Genomic DNA, 21,010 nt, shown 5'->3' on the forward strand with positions numbered 1-21,010 from the left:
CAGTTACAGGTAGAGGCGCCCTCCAGTGGCCGACGGTTCGCTCAGCCACCTGCGCCGGGAGTTCGGGTTACGATTTTAGCACTGCGCATGTGTGATTCTCACTTCACTAGCCAAGGAGGTCACTGCTGCGCATGCGTTTAGGAACAAATGGGCGGGGAAGTTTCCGGAAGTCTCCCTCTGTGGAGGGGTGGGATTGGGTGCTTCGCAGTCCTCCCAGGGCCGCTCTGACCTGCGTCTCCGCGACTCTCGCCTCCTTTCCGTAGTCCCTCCCATCGCGGCCACTCGGCCCCCACCCTCTCGCCCTCCAAGCGGGTCTTCCCGGGGCCGCTCTGGTCCGAGCGTCCCTTCATCTTTCTCATCTGGCTCTTCCGGCTCGGAAGGGAGGCGCGGGTGGGTGAGCAAGGGAGTTCGTCTGTGGTGTCCAGGCCTGAGCCCCTGAAGACTGACTCTGCCCTGGGCACCCGCTCGCGCCCCGCCCCTGGCTGGAGGGGCGTCTCTCCCGGAGGACCTTCCGGGCCAGGCCAGGCCCGCACTCTATGTAGGCCCCCGCCGAGCTGTAGAGCCCTTCGCCCACTGGGGACCCAGTGGTCTGTAAGGTCCATTTCGGCCTGCAGCGGCCCGTTTATGGGGTCAGCCAGCGTATGGGGGCCCATGTCTATAAGGGACTCCCGTGGCCCCTAGGGGTCTGCCCCGTACGTAACGACCCCATTTACAGGTTTTTCCATGGGTCTATAAGGGCCCACCCCTCGGTTTCCAGAGCCCACCAACAGCGGCGGTTCCCTTCGCGGGGACAGCGACTCCTGGACCTCCCTGCTCTACAAGGCCATGTCTCATCTATAGAGGTCGCATTTGCAGGACTTCAAACCGGGTGGAGGGGCTTCTCCGGGTCTTTAGGACCCGTCCCTCTGTAAGGGTCAGTGCTGGAGGCAGCGATGGCCCTGGGCCGGGCTCTGGCTGCGGCGCTGGCTCTATCTTTTTCCGTGCTGTGGCCACTGTCCCCTGGGGCCCGGGCAGGGGACTGCAAGGGACAGCGGCAAGTGCTGCGGGAGGCGCCAGGCTTCGTGACAGATGGTGCGGGCAACTACAGCGTCAATGGCAATTGCGAGTGGCTCATCGAGGGTGAGTGGGGCCGTGTGGGTCACACACTGGCTGGTGCGCTAATTCATTCATTTGTGCAGTCTTGCATCCACTCACCATGTTCCCAGAACCGGTTCTGGTGCAGGCCCTTTGCTCTAAAATGCAGCCAGCCTAGGCCTTGCCTTGGAAGGCCTTGAAGTCTGATGGGGGAGTTGCACCCGGACGCAGATGGACAATTACAAGCCAGAAGCAACAGTGAGGGGTGTTCTGAGTAACTGTTAGAAACTCAGGCTCTGAGCCCAACCACCTGGCTTCACATTTGGGTTCCACTTCTTACCAGCTTTGTGAATTTGGGCAGGTGGCTTCCTTCCTCTGAGGTTCGGCTTTCCCTCCCCTCAGGCTGTGATAGTGATAGCACTCCCCTCATAGGGCTGTTGGACTTAAGTGAGAACAGGTATTTACTGTGCCTGGCACATAATAAATGCCCAGTAAATGGTCTTAGGGTTATTAGTGTTGTCCTTTTTAAAGTACTTCAACAAAAGCATTTTTTTCAGTCATTCATGTGCCAGACATTGTCTTTGCCTCTGGGACATAGCAGAGACCTCCACAGCCCCAGCAATCCCCGATGACTTGGGGCTTGGAATCCAGTGGGGGAGGCAAACATGTTAACAGACAGTCCAGTCCAGAGTGGTAGGGGCTGTGATAGAGGAACCCCACGGGCCTGGGGAGCCCAGAGGAGGTGCCTGACCTGTTGGGTGGGAGACAGCAGAGAAGGCTTCCTGGAGGAGATGTCTGAGCTGAGACCTAAAGGACCAATAGGAATCAGCCAGGAGGAGGAGAAAGTCATTCCAGGAAGCGGGAACAGCCTGTGCAAAGGCCCCATCTCTACCCTCCTGCGATCCCAGTCTAGTGGGGGAAACAAACCCACCCCCAGGGAGTGGGAATCCCAGAGATGACATCTGACTTAGCCTGGGCTATACCTGAGACCAGAGGCATGTGCAGGAGAGAGCAAAAGGGCATTCCAGGTAAGGAGAATAGCCTGTGCAAAGGCCTGGAAACAGGAGGATATGATGCTTTTGAGGAACTAGAAATCCGTATGCTAGGACACAGAATCCAAGAAGACAAACAATGAGCCAGAGGCTGGAGGGTTGGGAGGAAGTAGGTGGTATAGGACCTTGTGATTTTTTTTTTTTCTCTTTTCTTGGTACGTGGGCCTCTCACTGTTGTGGCCTCTCCCGTTGCAGAGCACAGGCTCCGGACGCGCAGGCTCAGCGGCCATGGCTCACGGGCCCAGCCGCTCCGTGGCATGTGGGATATTCCCGGACCGGGGCACGAACCCGTGTCTCCTGCATCGGCAGGCGGACTCTCAACCACTGAGTCACCAGGGAAGCCCTGACCTTGTGGTTTTTGAGCTGTGTCCTGAGGGCAATAGGGAGGTGGAAGAGAAATCCAAGGCAGTGGCTGGAGACGGCCAGGAAGGCTCCCATGGCGGTGGATGAGGAGCTGGCCTCCAGGGAGAGGTGGGAGTCCCCCAGAGGAGGTCCTGGGCAAAGACCAGAGGTGTGACAGGGTCTGAATCGTGCAGGGCCTCCTTTTGCAGCCTTTGGAGATTGGTCTTTGTCTGGGGACACTGGGCATCTATGGAAGGTTTTGAGCAGGGGAAAGACATGATTTAATTTACGTTTTAGAAGATCTCTATGGCTGTTGTGTGGGGTATGGATGAAGCATGTTTTTTGGGGATGAGTGTGTTTGTCCCCATCTTGGGGGCCATTCCTGTCTAGGGGGTGAGAAGAGGATGGGAAGTGTGTGTATGTGTTAAAGGTATAAATCATTCTCTGGCCTTTAAGAGCTCCAGCCTGGTTGGGGATAGACACAGACATTCTGCCCCCGGTGTGCTCAGGGCTGAGACGGAAGGAGGTGCAGCGTTGGGTAGTCGGGCCTAGGGGAGTGAGAAGACTCTGCTGGGGGTCACAGAGGAGGAGCCACCAGAGCAGTGTTCTGAAACATGCATAGGAGTTTACCGGGTGAGAAAAGGGAACAGCCTCTAGGAAGACAAAAGAGGGGCTGGTGGGTCTCCGAGCGATGTCTAGGCTTGTCTGGTCTGGCTAAACTTGTTGGCTGGGAGGAGCGGAGGGCAGAAGGAGGGGAAGAAGGGCCTTGAATGTCGTGCCGAGCATCTTGACTTTTCTCTTGGGATTGATGGGGAGCCAAAGGGGGATTTTGAGCAGGAGTGGGGCGTTGCTCTCAGGCTGGATGGGGGGTAGACTGGAGACTTGGTGTGCTAGTCTTGTGGGAGAGGATGAGTTCTGAACTGGGGCAGGAGCTAAGCGGGTAGAGAGGCACGGAGAACACTGAGAGATTTGTGAAGTTTCACCAGTGAGACTTGGGGGACCGATTGGCTGGATGTTGGGGAAAGAAGGAGTCCAGGAGACTACTGGACGCCTCTTGAGCTCCCATCCTTCCCAATGTCCATCACCTCTAAGAACCAACATGCTCCCCCATCTATTAAAAAATAAGCAACTGACCCACTTACTTCTGTACCGTGTTTGCACTTCATTGTGCCCAGTCCTCATAACATCCTCGTGAATAAGAGCCAGCTGTCTTTGAAAAGCAGGGGCATTTAGGATCAGATCTCTGTCCAGGATGGCTTGGGGGTTAGGCCCATGTTGGGCAGAAACAGGAGGACTTGAACTTAAGGTGGAACTTGGGGAAGGCAGATGGTGAGCCGGCCCCTGGTGGGCACTTGGCAAAGATGTGCTTGTTGTGATTCTAGGAACAGAGCTTTATAGTTTGGTTGAGGCTGGTAAGAGTCGGGGAGGTCTGGTTGCCTGGCCTGGCTGAATTGTTCTGCGTTCTCCAGACCACAGCTCGGGGTCTATGTGTGATGTTCTTGGGGGCTCTGGCCAGAGCCTGAGGGAGAGCTGCCAACTTCAGTATTCTGTCTTGTGCATCTCTTCCTTCCTTCATCCAGTATTTCCTGAGCCCTTGCTCAATACCAGGCCCCGTGCTGGGCAATGTCGGGGAGGGATCCCCAAGATGAGTAGGCCCAGGCCCTGTCCTGTGGGCCTCCTAGGCTGCAGGGGAGACACACCTGGACACAGGTGGTCCTGGCCCAGAGGAATGAAGGTCGTATTGGAAAGTGAGAACCTAGAGGGGCACCTAACCCAGTCCGGGGGCATCAGGGAAGGCTTCTTGGAGAAGGTGGGGAAGTTTGCTGGCAGGAAGGGAGAATGTGCTCTAGACAGAGAGAGGAACTTCTGCACAGGCCCAGCTCCTGATAGAGCTGTAAGCCGTGGGGTGATGTGAGACAAGTTGAGACTCCAAACGCCAGGTTAGGGAGCTGGACTTTCTCCTGGAGATGGTAGGGAGCCATGGAGGGCTTTTGAGCAGGGGAGGGTAAGGGCCAGATGTCGAGCTGGGGAGATCCCTCAGGGACCCATGTCAGCACAGGCCACGAAAGAGGCTGGATCAGTGGTCCTGGTGAGGGAGGACAAGGCCTGGGCTGGCATGTTAGAGTCACCATCTGGGATCTTCACACCAGCCTTGACGGCTGAGGAGAATTATCTCCATTTTACATCAAGGAAACTGAGGCCCAGAGAGCCCATGGAACTGGCGCAAGATCCCACAGCTCGTGAATAGTGGACGAGCATCTCCGGTATGCAGATGGGTGTACTGAGGAGCATGGGTAGAGGGGCTGGCCTAGGGTCAGGAGCAGAGCTGGAACCCAGGTCTCCTAGTCTCCCTAGCCCACAAGCCTTCCCTGAGCCCCTAGTGGGAGATGTGGGATGAGAGAACCTTCTGCAACCAGGACCTGGCAGAGAGCAGGAAGAGCGACAGTGCTAGGAGTAGTAGTGTTATGAAGTGCTAGGCCTACCGTAAGCACTTCAGGTGCATTATCCATTACGGCCTCCCATGCGGTCGCAGTCAGACCAGTGGGGACTGCAGTCATCTGAACACTCACCTGGGCCGGGCGTCCAAGAAGGCTCCCTCACAGGGAGACGGTTGATGCCGGCTGTCAGCTGGAAGCTCAGCTGGGGATGACAGCTGGGACGCCTACGCATGGCCCCTCCATGTGACTTTTCATAGCATGACAGCTGGGTTCTGAGAAGGAGTATTCTACGAGGCCCAGGTAAAAATTGCAGGCTTCCTCCGATCTAGCCTCGGAAGTCCCAGAGCATCACTTCTGGTTTGTATTGGCCAAGCTAGTCTCTGAGGCTCTTCCAGATACAAGGGGCTGGGAGTCAGCCATCATCTCCTGATGGGATTAGGGGCCAAGAAGTATGAATCGACCATAGTGATTATATCCCTATTTTACGGATGAAGAAACAGATCCAGAGAGGTTAGCTGACTTGACAGCTAGTGGCTAGTAAGTGGCAGAGCCAAGATTGGAGCCCAGGCAGTCTGGCTCCAGAATCTGTGGCCTTAGCTACTTACTATTCAATACAATAAACAGAGAGAAGAGACCCTGGGTGGGGGCAGAGAGGAGCTGTGGTGCTCCAAGTTTCAGTCTTTGGCCAGGGGGAAGAAAGGGACCTCTTCCCCTAGAGCTCTGTTGAGCCTGGAACAGAGGACCCTCACAGAGGCCCTTTTCCATCTGGGAGTATGCCTCTCTGCTCACGCCTGGACTGACCCTCAGGCTTGGGCATGTCTGAGGCTCAAGAATAAATGGGAAGTTCTGTGTGACCACTGGGATGGGGTTCCTCTCTCTGCACTTCAGTTTCCCCATCTGAATAGTAGGCGGTGTTCAGCCTGATCTCAGGGGTCCTTTCCAGGGATGACACTGTAATTTCTTCTTTGAGCTTCTGTCCCTCTTGCTGTCGCAGCTCTGACCTCCCTGGGCTGGGAGCCTGGGAGCCCCTTGAAGGCAAGGCCCAGGTCTGACTCATCTTTGGGCCCCCATCCCAGCGTTACGAGGAGCAGGGCTTGGTGTTTGTGGGGGAGCTGCGTGGAGGCATGGGGAGAGGGTCCGCACCTGAGCCTGGCCCACCTGTTCTCACTGCTCAGCCCCGAGCTCCCAGTACCGGATCCTGCTGGACTTCCTTTTCCTGGACACGGAATGCACGTATGACTACCTGTTCGTGTATGATGGTGACTCCCCCCGCGGGCCCCTGCTTGCCAGTCTGAGTGGGAGCACCCGGCCTCCGCCCATTGAGGCTTCCTCAGGCAAGGTTGGTGGGGCCTGGCTGCGGGGCTGTGGCTGGAGGATCTGAGTGGAGTGTGCAGGACGGGGGGTAGATACACAGAGGGAAACAAAGGGCGGGGGGACTTGACATCAGTCAGAAGGATAGAGGGACAGAGAGAGGTGGAGAGAGACAAAGAAAGGAGATGGGGACCCCAGGGTGGGGTGGGGGCAGGAGTGGACCCTCTCCCAGTCCAGCCCCAGAGCCCCACCCACCTTGTGCCTGCAGATGCTGCTGCACCTCTTCAGCGATGCCAACTACAACCTGCTGGGCTTCAATGCCTCATTCCGCTTCTCCCTGTGCCCGGGGGGCTGCTACAGCCATGGGCAGTGCCAGCCCCCAGGGGTGTGTGTCTGTGAGCCGGGCTGGGGGGGCCCTGACTGCGGCCTGCAGGAGTGCCCAGCCTACTGTGGCAGCCACGGCACCTGCGCCTCGGTGAGCCTGCCCCCAGCTGTGTTCCCCTGGGGCCCTGCCCTGTGGTCACAGCCACCACTCGCATGTCCTAGACCTGCCTCTGCCCCTGCCTGAAACAACCCCTGCCATCCCATCCTCTCCCATGATGCTGACCCTGCCAGGGACCCTGCTCCCTCCTACAGTTCTCTCTCTCCTTCCAGATCCCACTCCCCCAACCTGTTACTCCACTTCCACTCCACCTTCACTGGGGGCCCCTCCTCTGCCTGAGCTCACTCCCAACCTCACCTGTAGCCCACTTCTCACCTGTGAAGCTGCATGCCTTCCTCGTGCCAGGCCTGACTCCACCCTCACACCCAGCCGCTCTGTCTGGCCTTGGGCCCCCAGCCATGACTTCTGACTTTTGACCACTGACCTTGGGCCTAAACCATGCATATCCAGCTTTGGGCCTGGGTCATGCCTTGAGCCCTCCCTGCCTTGACCTCCCCGGATCTGAGCTCTTCCAGCCCAGGCCGACATTGACTTCATCAGTTTTTTTTCTCCAACCTGTCTTTCTGTCTTGTCCTCATTTTCCTTTCTGGGTCTTTTTCTTTTCTGTTGGTCTGCCTTCGTTTCTCCTCTTCTCTGCCTCCCTCTGATTGTGTCTCTGTGTCCATCTCTTCCTCTGTCTGTTGGCCTGTCTCCTTCCTGTCTCTTTCTTTGCCTCTCTGTCTTTATTTTTCCATCCTCTCCTTTCCTGTCCATCTCTCTCCTCCGTTTTGCTCCATCTGTCTCACTCTGGCTCTCTCTCTGCTCCCTGTCTGTTTCTTTCTCTCTCTCTCTCTGTCCCTGCCTTTGTGCCCCCTTCCCCCCAGCCCCTGGGACCATGCCTCTGTGAGCCTGGTTTCCTGGGACGCGCCTGTGACCTGCACCTTTGGGAGAACCAGGGGGCTGGCTGGTGGCACAACGTGAGTGCCGGGGACCCTGCCTTCTCCGCCCGTATCGGGGCGGCTGGTGCCTTCCTGTCCCCACCGGGGCTGCTGGCTGTTTTCGGAGGTAAGCAGATGGGATATGAGTCTGGGGTCTAGAGGCCTGGCAGCCTGTGGCCAGGGCCTGAGACTGTCCACCTCTCCACAGGCCAGGACCTCAACAGGGCCCTGGGTGACCTCGTCCTGTACAACTTCTCTGCCAACACCTGGGAGCGCTGGGACCTGAGTCCTGCCCCGGTATGGACCCCACCTCTGCCCTGCCTGGAGGTGCCTGTCCACTCTGTCAGACCCAGCCAGGGCACCCCAGAGCGACCCCATCATCCTGCACACCCCTAACTCCCGCAGTGTGTTACATGACCACCTACACCTCCCGCTTCTGCTGTTCTGTCTTTGATTTTCTTTCTTCTTCGTTTATCTGCCTTTCTGCATCTTACCTTTCTGTGTGTCTTCTGTCTCTCTTGGTCCATCTTTCGGTTTTTGTTTCTGACTCTTGGTCGTCTGGTCTCTCTCGGTCTCTGTGTCTCCTTCTCTCTGGGTTATACCTCTTACTCTCTACTGGTCTCTGTCATTTCTCCCTGACTCCGCCTTCTCTTATTGTGTTTCTCTGTCACACCTCTCTTTTTATTTGCATGTGTCTGTCTTTCTGGGTCCGTCTCTCTTCTTTTCTCTCTTTGCATGTCTCTGTCTTTATCTCTGTCCCTCTGTCACTTTCTCTTTCTCTGTATATCTGTCTCTCCATCTTGCCCTGTCTCTGCATCTCTCTCTGTCTTTCTCTTTCTCTGTGTCACCATCTGTTTCCCTCTCCATCTCCGTCTCCTCGTCTCTTCCTCACAGGCTGCCCGTCACTCCCACGTGGCTGTGGCTTGGGCCGGCTCCCTCGTGCTGATGGGTGGTGAGTTGGCTGACGGCTCCCTCACCAGTGACGTTTGGGCCTTTAGCCCGCTGGGTGGTGGCCACTGGGAGCTTCTGGCACCAGCTGCTTCCAGTTCCTCAGGGCCGCCAGGCCTGGCAGGTCACGCAGCAGCCCTAGTGGACAGCATCTGGCTCTATGTGTCTGGTGGCCGCACCCAGCACGACCTCTTCTCCTCTGGCCTCTTCCGTTTCCGCCTTGACAGCACCAGTGGGGGCTATTGGGAGCAGGTGATTCCGGCAGGTGGGCGGCCCCCTGCCGCCACTGGCCATTCCATGGTGTTCCATGCCCCGTCGCGTGCCCTGCTGGTTCACGGTGGACACCGGCCCTCCACTGCCCGGTGAGTCACCTGCCCCACACCCCATGCCTTGCAGGGCCAGGCCTGGCCTAACACCCTGGGCCTTTATGCTTTAACGGTCTTTGCCCACTGATAGACCCCTGCAATCATTCAGTCACCCCGTCTGTCATTCATTCACTCATTTGTTTATTCACTCATTTACTCCCCGACTCACGCATTCTCTAGTCTGTCATTCAATCTCTTGGTCACTTGCTTCCCTACGCACTCCCACTCATGCAGTCATTTAACCAACCCCTGCTTGGTGTCTAGCCCTGGCTAGATTATGCAGGGAACCCAGAGATCAATCAAACCTGGGTCCTGCCCACGAGGAGCTTCTAGTTCTGAGGGGATATAAATCCAGTAAAGCCAGTCTCAACTGTGGGCCCAGAGGAGGGAGAGAGGCCCTTCCTGCCTCAAGCTCCTCCTCTTCCCCTCCCCTACAGGTTCTCTGTGCGGGTGAACTCCACCGAGCTCTTCCACGTGGATCGGCGCGTGTGGACCAGCCTGAAGGGCCGGGATGGGCTTCAGGGCCCACGGGAGCGGGCCTTTCACACGGCCAGTGTCCTGGGCAACTACATGGTGGTCTACGGTGAGGAGGCGCCCCGATCCCACCTACCTGCCTGCCTGCCAGGGGCCCAAGGCTGAGCTGAGGCTCCCTGCAGGGGTGTCCTCACCTCCCCCAGGCTTGCCAGCTGTGCCCCTTTGCTCCTTTCCCAGGGGGCAACGTGCACACCCATTACCAGGAGGAAAAGTGCTATGAAGATGGCATCTTCTTCTACCACCTTGGCTGCCATCAGTGGGTGTCGGGGGCCGAGCTTGCCCCTCCAGGAACTCCTGAGGGTGAGTGGCCCCTCTGTTTCCATGAGGGGCTCCTGAGCGTCACGCTTGCTCCCACAGTGATCCTGGGCTTTGGGAAGGAGCCACCCCGGTCCTTGTTGGGGTGAGCCCAATATCCTATCGGAGCTGGCCTCAGGAGGCACACCTGCACTAGAGATAGGACCAGGGCATTGTTGCTATGGAGATGGGAGACATTTTTCAGAAGCATCAGATCTAGGTTCCAATCCAGGTTTTGCCAATTATCAGCTGTCCCAGGGGACTGCCTACAAAGAAGCAACTTTTTCAAGGTCACACAGTGGGCAAGTGGCAGAACCAGGATGGCCATTCCTAAACAACCTTTTGTACAAAAACCATCATTTAATCTCTCTGCACCTCAACTTCCCCTCTGTAAAATGTAATAACACTTAAACCACTGGGCTGTTGTGAGAATAAATTGAGTAAAATGAAGTGAAGAAAGAAGACAGTCCAGTGAAGGGCCCAACACATTGTCCCAATAGCGCAAGGCCAGAGGGCTCACCTGGAGGGAGTGTGGAGAAGCCTTTCAAGCTCATTAGATCAGAGACTGCTTTGTGAATGGGAAGAAAGTCACAGGCCCTCTCCTCAGAAAGACACTTGTGTGCACAAACTGGGCATATCCTTTCATGGGACTGTGGACTTCCCAGAGGCCCGTCTGTTCTCCCCACCCTTCTGAACAGAAGAGTGAGGACAAAGGACAAACATAAAAGAAGGGACAGTAACATTTAAGGGGTGGGCAAGAGGAAGGGTCCCCAAGGAATCCTGTTTGACCATCAGGAATGGGGCTTCCCTGGTGGCCCAGTGGTTAAGACTCCACGCTCCCAATGCAGGGGGCCCGGGTTCGATCCCTGGTCAGAGAACTAGGTCCCACATGCATGCTGCAACTAGGAGTTTGCATGCCACAGCTAAGGAGCCGGCGAGCTGCAACTACGGAACCGGTGAGCCGCAACTAAGGAGCCTGCTGCAGCTGAGACCCAGCACAACCAAATAAATAAATAAATAAATATTAAAAAAAAAAAAGGAATAAAGCCTCAGCCTAGCATTGGAGGCCTCCAATCCAGGGCTCCACTGCTGCTCCTGTCCCTCCTTCAGACCCCTTCACTGGGTAGGCCAGAGTGTGAGGTTTCTGGAGGCCTCCTCCTTCTTTGTAGATTTTGATGCCCTGGGCCAAGTCCCATACACTTCCAGAGCATACGGGTCAGTAAAAGTGTGAGGGAGTCACCAATCACTGACCGCTTACCCGTCAGTCAGGACTCTTGGTTGTAAGTGACAGAAACCCCACCCGACCAGCTTAAGCAAAAGGAAGAATTTCTTGACTCACTTGAGTGAAAACTGGCTGCAGGCTGGCCTGGATCCAGGTGCTCACATAATGGCATGAGCCATTTCTCTCCCCAGTTCTCAGCTGGATTTCCTTCAGTCTGTAGCAGGTTTGCCTTTTGTAGATGGTCACCAGCAGCTCTGGGATTATATCCTACCCCTTTAAAATGCCCAGAGGGAAGACAGTACCTTTTTCCCAAGAATTGTAGCAATTGGGTCCCCTCCCTGAACTAGCCACTGACTCTGATAGGCCTGGGCTCAAGCCCTGCTGCTGCTAGAGGCAGGGACAGCTCGACTTGAGCCTTGTGGACTGGGGGTGGGAGGGGTGGTTTTCCAGAGGACAGTCAGAGGCTGTCACCAGCAGGGAGGCTCGTGTCAGACAGACAACAACAGGTGACAGCCGGGCGGCCTGCCTCACCGCTCCCCGAGGGCAAGGTTCCATGCACGGAGGAGGAAACCAAGATTCAGAGAAGTCAGGTCTCCTGCCCAAGGCCACACAGCTAGTCAGTAGTTGATCCGTTATTTGAAAGCAAGGAAATGGTAGATCCAGGATTTGACCCCAAAGGTCATGCTCTGTCTGGAAGGTGACTTGGGCAGCAGTGTGGGAGCTCCAGGAAGTGAGAGAGCTAGGACTAGAGCAGGGCCAGGCAGGCGGGGAGGGTTTCCTTGGGCAAGTGGGGTTGAGGCGTAGGAGAGTCAGGGGTGGTCCTCAAGGTGGGAGCCACGAAGGGGGGATGGGGGGTCACATGTCCTCGGGGCGTCTGTATTCTCCTAGGCCGAGCAGCACCTCCCAGTGGTCGGTACTCACATGTGGCGGCTGTGCTTGGTGGCAGCGTCCTGTTGGTGGCAGGGGGGTACAGTGGCCGGCCCCGTGGGGACTTGATGGCCTACAAGGTGCCTCCCTTTGTGTTCCAGGCGCCTGCTCCAGACGTGAGCACTGGGGTGATAGGGAGAGGGTGGCTGGGGAGGAGGTAGCATGTTTCCCATGGTTAAGGGAGGAAGTTGGGGGGCGTCCCTGGGAGAAGGAGGGGAGGTCCCTAGGGCTGTGAGAGGAGGGAGGTCAGTCCCCAGGTCCAAGGGAGGAGGAATGGTGGTCCCTGGAGCTGAGGGCAGAGGGGCAGTGGTCCCTGGGGCTGGGGGAGAAGTGGACAGGGGTCCTCAAGGTTCTGAGCAGTTGGGGTTCCCTGGGCTCATCAAAGTGAGCGAGGACGTGGGAGCAGGCCCCAGGTGTGAGGCACCCCCTCCTCCTTGCCCATCTCTCTACAGTACCACCTGGACTATTGCTCCATGTACACGGACCACAGCGTATGTTCCCGAGACCCTGAATGCAGTTGGTGTCAGGGAGCCTGCCAAGCCGCCCCACCTCCTGGGACTCCCTCGGGGGCCGTGAGTGACTGTCCTAGTACTCTGCCCCTTAGCACGGAGACCTGGTCCTCCGTGTCTTCTTCTGCCCAGACCTGCGCTTGGGAGACTCGTTTTCACACCTAAGATCGGCATTCCTGACTACTGACCCTTGAACCTTTGACCCTCTTCCCGGTCCTTTTGAACTTATGTCTCTGTCCCTGGATCCCCCACCCCTGTCCTCTTGATCTTTCTCATTCCAACCCAGCTTTCAATTCCCTTCTCCAGTCCCCTGACCTTTCCACCCCAAGCCTCCTGAATCCACAGCTTTTCCCAGGTCCCTTAAGCCCCAGTGGATAGTGACACCTGTCTTTCCCCTCTCTGCAGTGTCCGGCTGCCAGCTGCCTGGGCCTGGGCCGCCTCCTGGGTGACTGCCAGGCCTGTCTGGCGTTCAGCAGCACCGCCGCTCCTCCCCGGGGGCCCGGCGCCCTGGGCTGGTGCGTACACAACGAGAGCTGCCTCCCTCGGCCTGGTGAGTGTCCAGTGGCATTTTGGGAGGGGGCAGCATAGCACCCCACACCAACCCCCATCTCCCGACCCTCCTGTCCTCACAGAGCAGGCCCGCTGCCGAGGGGAGCAGATCTCAGGCACCGTGGGCTGGTGGGGGCCCGTACCTGTCTTCGTTACCTCCCTGGAGGCCTGTGTCACCCAGAGCTTCCTGCCTGGCCTGCACCTGCTCACCTTCCAACAGCCGCCCAATGCCTCCCAGCCTGACAAGGTGGGGAGCCAGGGGATGGGGCCCAGTGTGGAGTGCTGAAGGGCTTGGTCTTAGAGTTTTCATTTTTCAAATGGATCTTTATCACTCTTGCGTTTACCCCTTAAGTCTTTACATGCAAGGGTCTGATTTTCCTTATTGGCCTAAGAAAAGTTTTAACTGTGGTGAAAAGCCCATGACATAAAACTTACCATTAGTGACATTCATTTATCACCTTCACAATACTGTGCAACTATCACCACTCTCTAGTTCAAGAACATTTTTTTTTTTTTTGGCTGCACCGTGCAGCATTCAGGATCCTAGTTCCCCAACCAGGGATGGAACCCGCGCCCCTGTGGTGGAAGCGCGGAGCCCTAACCACTGGGCCACCAGGGAAGTCCCCAGAACTTTTTTTTTTTTTTCTTAAGCTGCTCCGGGTCTTAATTGCGACCCACGGGATCTTCGTTGATGCATGTTTTTTATTTGTTTGTTTTACATTTATTTATTTTATTTTTATTTTTAAAAAATTTTTTGGCTGCGTTGGGTCTTTGTTGCTGCACGTGGGCTTTCTCTAGTTGCAGCAAGCGGGGCTACTCTTTGTTGCGGTGCTCAGGCTTCTCACTGCGGCGGCTTCTGTTGTTGCGGAGCACGGGCTCTAGGCGCGCAGGCTTCAGTAGTTGTGGCATGCAGGCTCAGTAGTTGTGGCTCACGGGCTCTAGAGCACAGGCTCAGTAGTTGTGGCACACGGGCTTATTTGCTCTGTGGCATGTGGGACCTTCCCGAACCAGGGCTTGAACCCATGTCCCCTGCATTGGCAGGCGGATTCTTAACCACTGCACCACCAGGGAAGCCCTGTTTTTTTGTTTTTAGTTGCGGAATGTGAACTCTTAGTTGCAGCGTTCATGTGGGATCTAGTTCCCCGACCAGGGATTGAACCCGGGCCCCCTGCACTGGGACCATGGAGTCTTACTCACCAGACCACTGGGGATGTGCCCCCCCAGAACATTTTTATAACCCCAAAAGGAGACCCCATATCCATTAAGTAATCACTCTCCATTCCCCTCTCCCCTTGGCCCCTGGCAACCACTAACCTTTTTCTTTTTCTGTATCTGGATTTGTTAACACTGGATAGGTCATATAAATGGAATCATATAATACGTGGCCTTTTGTGTGTGACTCCATTCACTCAGCATAATATTTTCAAGGCTCATCTGTGTTGTGGCATGTGTCAGAACTTTGTTCATTTTTTAAAAAAATTTTATTTATTTATTTATTTAGCTGTGTCAGGTCTTAGTTGTGGCCCATGGGATCTTTAGTTGCAGCATGAGGGATCTTTAGTTGCAGCATGCAAACTCTTAGTTGCGACCTGTGGGATCTAGTTCCCTGACCAGGAGTCGAACCCGGGCTCCCTCTATTGGGAGCACAGAGCCTTAGCTACTGGACCACCAGGGAAGTCCCAGAACTTCGTTCCTTTTTATGGCTGAATAACATTCCATTGTATGGCCATGCCATGTCCATTCATCAGCTGATAACATTTGGGTTGTTTACACCTGTTGGCAAGTTTTTCCTTTTTAAAAAAATATTTTATTTATTTATTTATTTATTGGCTCTGTCGGGTCTTAGTTGTGGCACGTGGAATCTTTCGTAGTGGCGCGGGGGCTCTTCGTTGCGGTGTGCGGGCTTCTCTCTAGTTGTGGTGTACAGGCTTCATAGCACATGGGCTCTATAGCCCACGGCACGTGGCATGAGGGCTGTCTAGTTGTGGCGCATGGGATTAGTTGCCCTGAGGCATGTGGGATCTTAGTTCCCCAGCCAGGGATTGAACTGGTGTCCCCTGCATTGCAAGACGGATTCTTAACCACTGGACCACCAGGGAAGTCCTTCTTTTTTTTTTTTTAATTGAGGTATAATTGACAAACAACCTTATATTAGTTTTAAGTGTACAACATAATGAATTGATATTTGCAAATATTGCAATGAAAACCTATTTTCAGTATGAGTGGAATTGCTGGGGTAATCCTATGGTTAACTTATTGAGGAATCATCAAAGTGTTTTCCACAGTGGTTCCTTATTAATTTAAAAAATAGGTATTATAGTCACATGGTTCAAAAAACATAACGATGGGGACTTCCCTGGCATCCAGTGGTTAAGACTCTGAGCTTCCAATTCAGGGGACAAGGGTTCGACCCCTGGTCGGGGAGCTAAGATCCCACATGCCATGCAGTGTGGCTAAAAAAAATAAAATAGAATAAATGAATCCTATATAGTTAAAAACAAAAACAACAACACACAAAAAAAACCCCACAACAGTGTAAAAAGTTGTTGAGTGAAAAGTCTCTTCCATCTACCCAGTCCTCACCCCTCAGTGTGGGAGGCTGGCCTCAGCATCCCCCTAACTCAAGACCACCCTAACTCTCCCCAGAAGATCTGTTTGGATTTCTTATATGTCCTTCCGCTGTTTACCTATTCAAATACAAGTAAATGTGACATTTAATTATTTTTCTTTCTTGCACCAAAAGTAATATATTATCTACACTGTACTACCACTTCCCTTTTTTTCTTTTTTCTTTTTTTTTTTTTGTCTTTTTGGTGGTGGTGTTGTTTTCTCATTCTCCTTTTTTTTCTTAACGTATCCCGGCAAGCTTCCCACAACAGAACTTAGGAAACACCCTCTTTTTTTTTTTTTTAAAGAGCTTCATAATGTTCCATTATGGATGCCGTAGTGTTACAGTTTATTTAAACAGTCTCCCATGATGAACCCTTGGGTTGCTCCACTCTTTTACAATTACAAGAACACATGCTAGCAGTAAATCACGAAGGATGTGCGTCGCTTCAAACGTTGGATTTGGATCTGGGCTCTTTTTTTTTTTTTAAACATATATACTGGTTCATTATATAACAAAGAACATGGTACATAGGATGAGGTCCAGAAGGGGCCTGAGCTTCTGTCCCTGTGGAGTTGGGGTGTGACATCCTCCTGGCACATGAATGTGTTTACTAACCTGGAAGGTCTCCAAGCCCCCTAGTTAAGAGATCTGGACTCTTAAGGGCTTAGGTGGAAAGATGGGGTGTTGAGGAAGAAGATGCTGAAAGGTCCAGGGTCTTGGAGTTTAATGAGAGGTGGAGATGAGCAGGGGCTGGGACCCTGTTGTCTGCTGTCTGAGTCGGAGTCCCAACTCTTCTCCCAGAGTAACCGTGGGCGAGCGATCCCCCCTGCTTCTGGCCTCAGTCTCCCATTTAGTAAACTAGGGAAGGAGATTGGGTTGCCTGGTCTTTTCTAGCTCTGATGTGGCTGGAGAGGTGTGAGGACCATGGGGCGATGCAGAGAGGTCCTCATGCACGCCTCCCTTCTTGGCTGGCACAGGTCTTGATTGTCCGCAGTACGACCATCACCCTGACACCTAGCTCAGAGACCGACGTGTCCGTGGTCTACCGTGGCTTCATCCACCCACTGCTGCCAGGAGGGCCTGGAGGGCCAGGGGCTGAGGACGTGGCCGTGTGGGCCCGGGCCCAGCGCCTGCACGTACTGGCCCGGATGGCCCGTGGCCCTGACACAGAAAGCATGGTGAGGGTGCCTGGGACATGCAGGGGGCTGTTTATGGTAAATATGGGGGCTTGGATGTGTGGTGGGGAGGAGGAATGGGGAGAAATCAGAGGCGTGGGATCTATCCTTAGTGATGGGAGGGCCCTCGGGTTTTCAGTTGTGAACAGAACTGGGTGGGGGGCGGATTTTGAAGAAAGGGGAAGGTCTGAGTTACCAAGTCAGACTCCCCTGAGGAGGACGTGGGTTGCTGGGAGGTTTAGGGGTGCTTGGAGGTTTTGGGGGTCTAAGAAACTCTGAGGCCCTCCTGGGAAGAGGAGGGGTGGGCGCTAGGTGGGTTTGGGGCTCTTGGGGGTTTCAGGGGTCAGTGTGGGTGGAAAGTTCTGAGGCCCCTGTCTGCCCCTCACCCCTACTTCAGGAGGAGGTAGGGCGCTGGGTGGCTCAGCAGGAGAAGGAGACGAGGCGCCTGCAGCGTCCAGGGTCCGCTCGCCTCTTCCCACTGCCTGGCCGGGGCCACAAGTACGCGGTAGAGATCCGGGGCCAGCTCAACGGCTCAGCGGGCCCTGGACACAGCGAGCTCACCCTGCTGTGGGACCGGACTGGCGTGCCAGGTGGCAGCGTGAGTACCCAGGTCCCCAGCTCTGACCCTGCCCCAGCCCCTGGCCTCAGATGCCCTGGGCCACAAACTAACTCCCTTGACCCTGACCTCTTACTCCTTGACTCTTGAACTCTGGGCCTCACCTTGAACCCCCCCTGGACCCCAACATCTGACCCCCAGAGTCTGACCTGATCTCGTGTTCTGACCCCTGCCCGCGTCTCTGACTCCTCCTGCCCTGATCTTGCTGACCCTGACCTCTGCCCTCCATACTTTGACCTCTCATCTCTGGATTTTCTCAAACCCTGATCCCCTTTTGTCTGCTGATGTCCTAAATCCTGACTTTCTACGGGCCTGAGTTCTCAACCTTGTCTCCAGACGCTTAAGTCTTTAGCTCCAAACTCTAATCCCTATCCCAAACCTTGACGTGGAGCGTGGAGCCCCGACCCTTATGTGACCCCCGTCCCCAGGAGATCTCCTTCTTCTTCCTGGAGCCCTACCGCTCGTCGGCCTGCGCCTCCTACCCCTCCTGCCTGGGCTGCTTGGCAGACCAGGGCTGCGGCTGGTGCCTGGCCAGCGCGACCTGCCACCTGCGCCAGAGTGGGGCCCACTGCGGGGACCGCGGGGCCGGCGGCTCCCTGCTGGTGCTGGTGCCTGCCCTCTGCCCACTCTGTGAGGAGCATCGAGACTGCCACGCCTGCACCCAGGTGCCCACCAGGCCACAGCGGGGAGGGCTCGGCACCGAGTCAGCCAAAGCAGGCGACTGAGCAAGGGCGTGGGCCCCCCAGAGCTGGCACGGGTAGCCGAGGGGCCCTGTGGGCGGTGGTGGGGTAGACAGTCGGGGCCCTTGTCGTTTGTGAGCAGTGGAGAGGGGCTGGAGAGTCAGCTCCTGGCAGGCGTGACTCTGCATGCTGCAGGGATCAGAAAACCCAGCTCAGCACCTCTGCACCAGAGGAGCATTTATCCCCTTAGACAGCAGAGTCCAGGAGTAGGTCTTTCGGCCTGCTCGCCCCAGAGGTTCAAACCGTGTAGTCAGCTGTTCACCTCCCTCCACTCCACGTTCTCGTTTTCCCTGGAGGTTCATTCCTTGGGAGTGGCAAGGGAGCCTAAGGGGCTCCAGACTTTTATCCCCCCACCCAGCCACTGGAGCCCCAAGGGGAAGGAGAGCACCTTTCTGTCCCCACCTCACTCACCCGTCAGTTCAACAGAAGTCTCAGAAGTGCCTTTCATTTGCTCTAATTGGGGCTTGTGCCAGCCCCTGGACCGATCAGTGAGGCTGGGAGGAAGGAGAGTGTCCCGCTGCCCACCTCTGGACCCCAGGGATTGAATCAGCGCCACCTGGACCACATACAGTGGTGCTACTGCCCAAAAAGGGAGTGGGTGCTGGTCAGGCAGGACCCATGGATGTCAGTGGCTGTAGGAAGGAGCTGGGCTTGGAACAGGGGTCTGTGGGCCCTGGCAGGCAAGGGAGGCAGCTGCCTGGGAGACTGGCGCTGGGAGCCCCAGGGAGAAGGCTAAGCTGGGCTCTTATTCCTCCAACCTCCCAGGACCCCTTCTGCGAGTGGCATCAGAGCACCAGCCGCAAGGGGGACGCAGCGTGCAGCCGGCGGGGCCGGGGTCGGGGTGCCCTGAAGAGCCTGCAGGAGTGTCCCCCACTCTGCAGCCAGTGAGCCCAGCTGGGCCCAGGGAGAGGGTGTGTGAGGGTGTGTGGGGGCCAGGCTGTGGGGTGACCCTGTCCCTGCTCCCCGCCCCCAGGCGCCTGACCTGTGACGACTGCCTGGCCAACTCAAGCCAGTGTGCCTGGTGCCAGTCCACCCACACCTGCTTCATGTTCGCCGCCTACCTGGCCCGGTACCCGCACGGGGGCTGCCGAGGCTGGGACGACAGGTGCGGTCCGGGTGGCAGGGTTCCAGGAGGGGAGGGCGGAGACCAGGGTAGGGGTGGCTCTGACAGCCCCACACCCATCACCCTGCAGCGTGCACTCAGAGCCGCGGTGCCGGAGCTGTGACCGCTTCCTGACCTGCCACGAGTGTCTGCAGAGCCACGAGTGTGGCTGGTGTGGCAATGAGGACAACCCCACGCTGGGACGGTGAGGCAGGGCGGGGGCCTGGGGGCGGGGCCGGGTGGAGGCTCTCCGCCCACCCTAATTCTAACGGCCTCTGTTTCTCTGCCCCTTTGCCTTTTTCTTACCATCATCTCTGTTTTTCTCCCCCCCTTCTCCTTCTCTCTGTTTCGCTCTCTCTTTTCTCCCTGCCAACTCTTCCCCTGTCTCTGTGACTTGTTTTCTCTCATCTTTCCTTCTGTTTTCTTTCTTCTTGTCTGTTTCTGTTTCTCTTCTGTCTCCCTTTCACTGTATCCCTCTCTCTCTCCTGTCTTTTAAAATCCTTTTTTGTCTGGCTTCTCTGGGTTTTTCTCTGCCTCTCTTCCATCCCTCTTTCTGTTTTTCTCCGTATTCATATTTCTTTCTCTGTCTCTGATTGATCTCCCCTCTCCCTGTTACTGTTTTCCTGTCTCTGTCTCTTGTTTCTTTATCATCCCCCCGCGCCCCCCCACCCCGACCCAACCACCTTCTTCAACCTCGCCTCCCTCCCCAGTTGCCTCCAGGGGGACTTCTCCGGGCCTCTGGGTGGGGGTAACTGCTCCCTGTGGGTCGGGGAGGGCCTGGGGCTGTCTGTGGCCCTCCCTGCCCGCTGGGCATATGCCCGCTGTCCGGATGTGGATGAGTGTCGCTTGGGCCTGGCGCGGTGCCACCTGCGGGCGACCTGCCTGAACACACCCCTCAGCTATGAGTGTCACTGCCAGAGGGGCTACCAGGGTGATGGCATCACATACTGCAACCGCACGTGAGTAGGGCATGGGTTTCCATGGAGATGTCGCCCCAGGGCTGGTGCATGCGGAGATGTTGGGAGGAAGTGATCACAGTGCTGGGCTGCCTCCCATGGTGCCAGCCTCTCCAGTGAGCGTTGGGTTTTTACCTTGCAGAGCAGGCCCTCATTAGAGTGATAGGGTCCTCAACGTAACACTAGTTAACTGTGGAGACAGGTCGCCCGTGGACTGCAGGCCACAGGCTTCAGCGTTGCCGTAGAAATGGAGGAGGATCAAGTTGAAAGGGGTTTTCACAGGGAACAGATCACCAGTGGTGATATTTGGTTACTATAGAGACAGGAGTTACTACATGTGATGGGGTTGCCTTGGAGACACGGCCACCCATGGAGTCCAGGATCTGTGGAACAGGCAGTAGCTTATGATGGTGTTGCCATGGAGATAATGGGGTGGAGTGGGATGAGGGGGGATGCCTTGGGGGCTCCAGGCCTACCCAGTCCTTCCCCCACCCCTGCCACGCCCCCTCAGGTGCCTGGAGGACTGTGGCCATGGCGTGTGCAGTGGCCCCCCAGACTTCACCTGCGTGTGTGACCTGGGCTGGACATCGGACCTGCCCCCTCCCACGCCTGCCCCAGGACCTCCCGCCCCCCGCTGTTCTCGGGACTGTGGCTGCAACTTCCACAGCCACTGCCACAAGCGGGGGCCTGGCTTCTGCGATGAGTGCCAGGGTGAGCAGCCCTCATCCTGAGCTCCTCGGGGCTGCCTCAAGGGAGCCTCCTTGGGGCTTCTGTTTTCTTTTGTCTGTGTGGGGTTCTGCGTCCCCTCCCCAGCTCTGAGTCCCTCTGTCCCATTGCCTGCTCCTCACCCCAGACAGGTTTCAGTGCCACCCACCCCTCTGGCGGG

General features: G+C 56.2%; 1 protein-coding gene across 2 annotated transcripts in view; it reads left to right on the forward strand.

Annotated features, from left to right (window-relative positions):
• The first annotated feature begins 228 nt into the window (after nt 1–228).
• The window catches only part of MEGF8 (multiple EGF like domains 8), a 43,284-nt gene continuing 22,502 nt past the window's right edge, over nt 229–21,010 (forward strand). For both annotated transcript variants that reach the window (XM_060129676.1, XM_060129677.1), the window contains exons 1-20: nt 229–1,119; nt 6,082–6,245; nt 6,486–6,692; nt 7,523–7,703; nt 7,785–7,873; nt 8,471–8,886; nt 9,327–9,472; nt 9,601–9,723; nt 11,828–11,982; nt 12,319–12,438; nt 12,781–12,925; nt 13,008–13,171; nt 16,513–16,713; nt 17,108–17,308; nt 17,755–17,991; nt 18,832–18,950; nt 19,040–19,171; nt 19,260–19,373; nt 19,879–20,127; nt 20,636–20,835. In XM_060129676.1, coding sequence (XP_059985659.1) covers nt 933–1,119; nt 6,082–6,245; nt 6,486–6,692; nt 7,523–7,703; nt 7,785–7,873; nt 8,471–8,886; nt 9,327–9,472; nt 9,601–9,723; nt 11,828–11,982; nt 12,319–12,438; nt 12,781–12,925; nt 13,008–13,171; nt 16,513–16,713; nt 17,108–17,308; nt 17,755–17,991; nt 18,832–18,950; nt 19,040–19,171; nt 19,260–19,373; nt 19,879–20,127; nt 20,636–20,835 — 3,550 coding nt within the window. In that variant the 5' untranslated portion in view covers nt 229–932. The remainder of the gene's footprint in view (nt 1,120–6,081; nt 6,246–6,485; nt 6,693–7,522; nt 7,704–7,784; nt 7,874–8,470; nt 8,887–9,326; nt 9,473–9,600; nt 9,724–11,827; nt 11,983–12,318; nt 12,439–12,780; nt 12,926–13,007; nt 13,172–16,512; nt 16,714–17,107; nt 17,309–17,754; nt 17,992–18,831; nt 18,951–19,039; nt 19,172–19,259; nt 19,374–19,878; nt 20,128–20,635; nt 20,836–21,010) is intronic.

The sequence above is a fragment of the Lagenorhynchus albirostris genome, chromosome 19, assembly GCF_949774975.1.
Source record: "Lagenorhynchus albirostris chromosome 19, mLagAlb1.1, whole genome shotgun sequence".
NCBI classification, from domain to species: Eukaryota; Metazoa; Chordata; class Mammalia; order Artiodactyla; family Delphinidae; genus Lagenorhynchus; species Lagenorhynchus albirostris.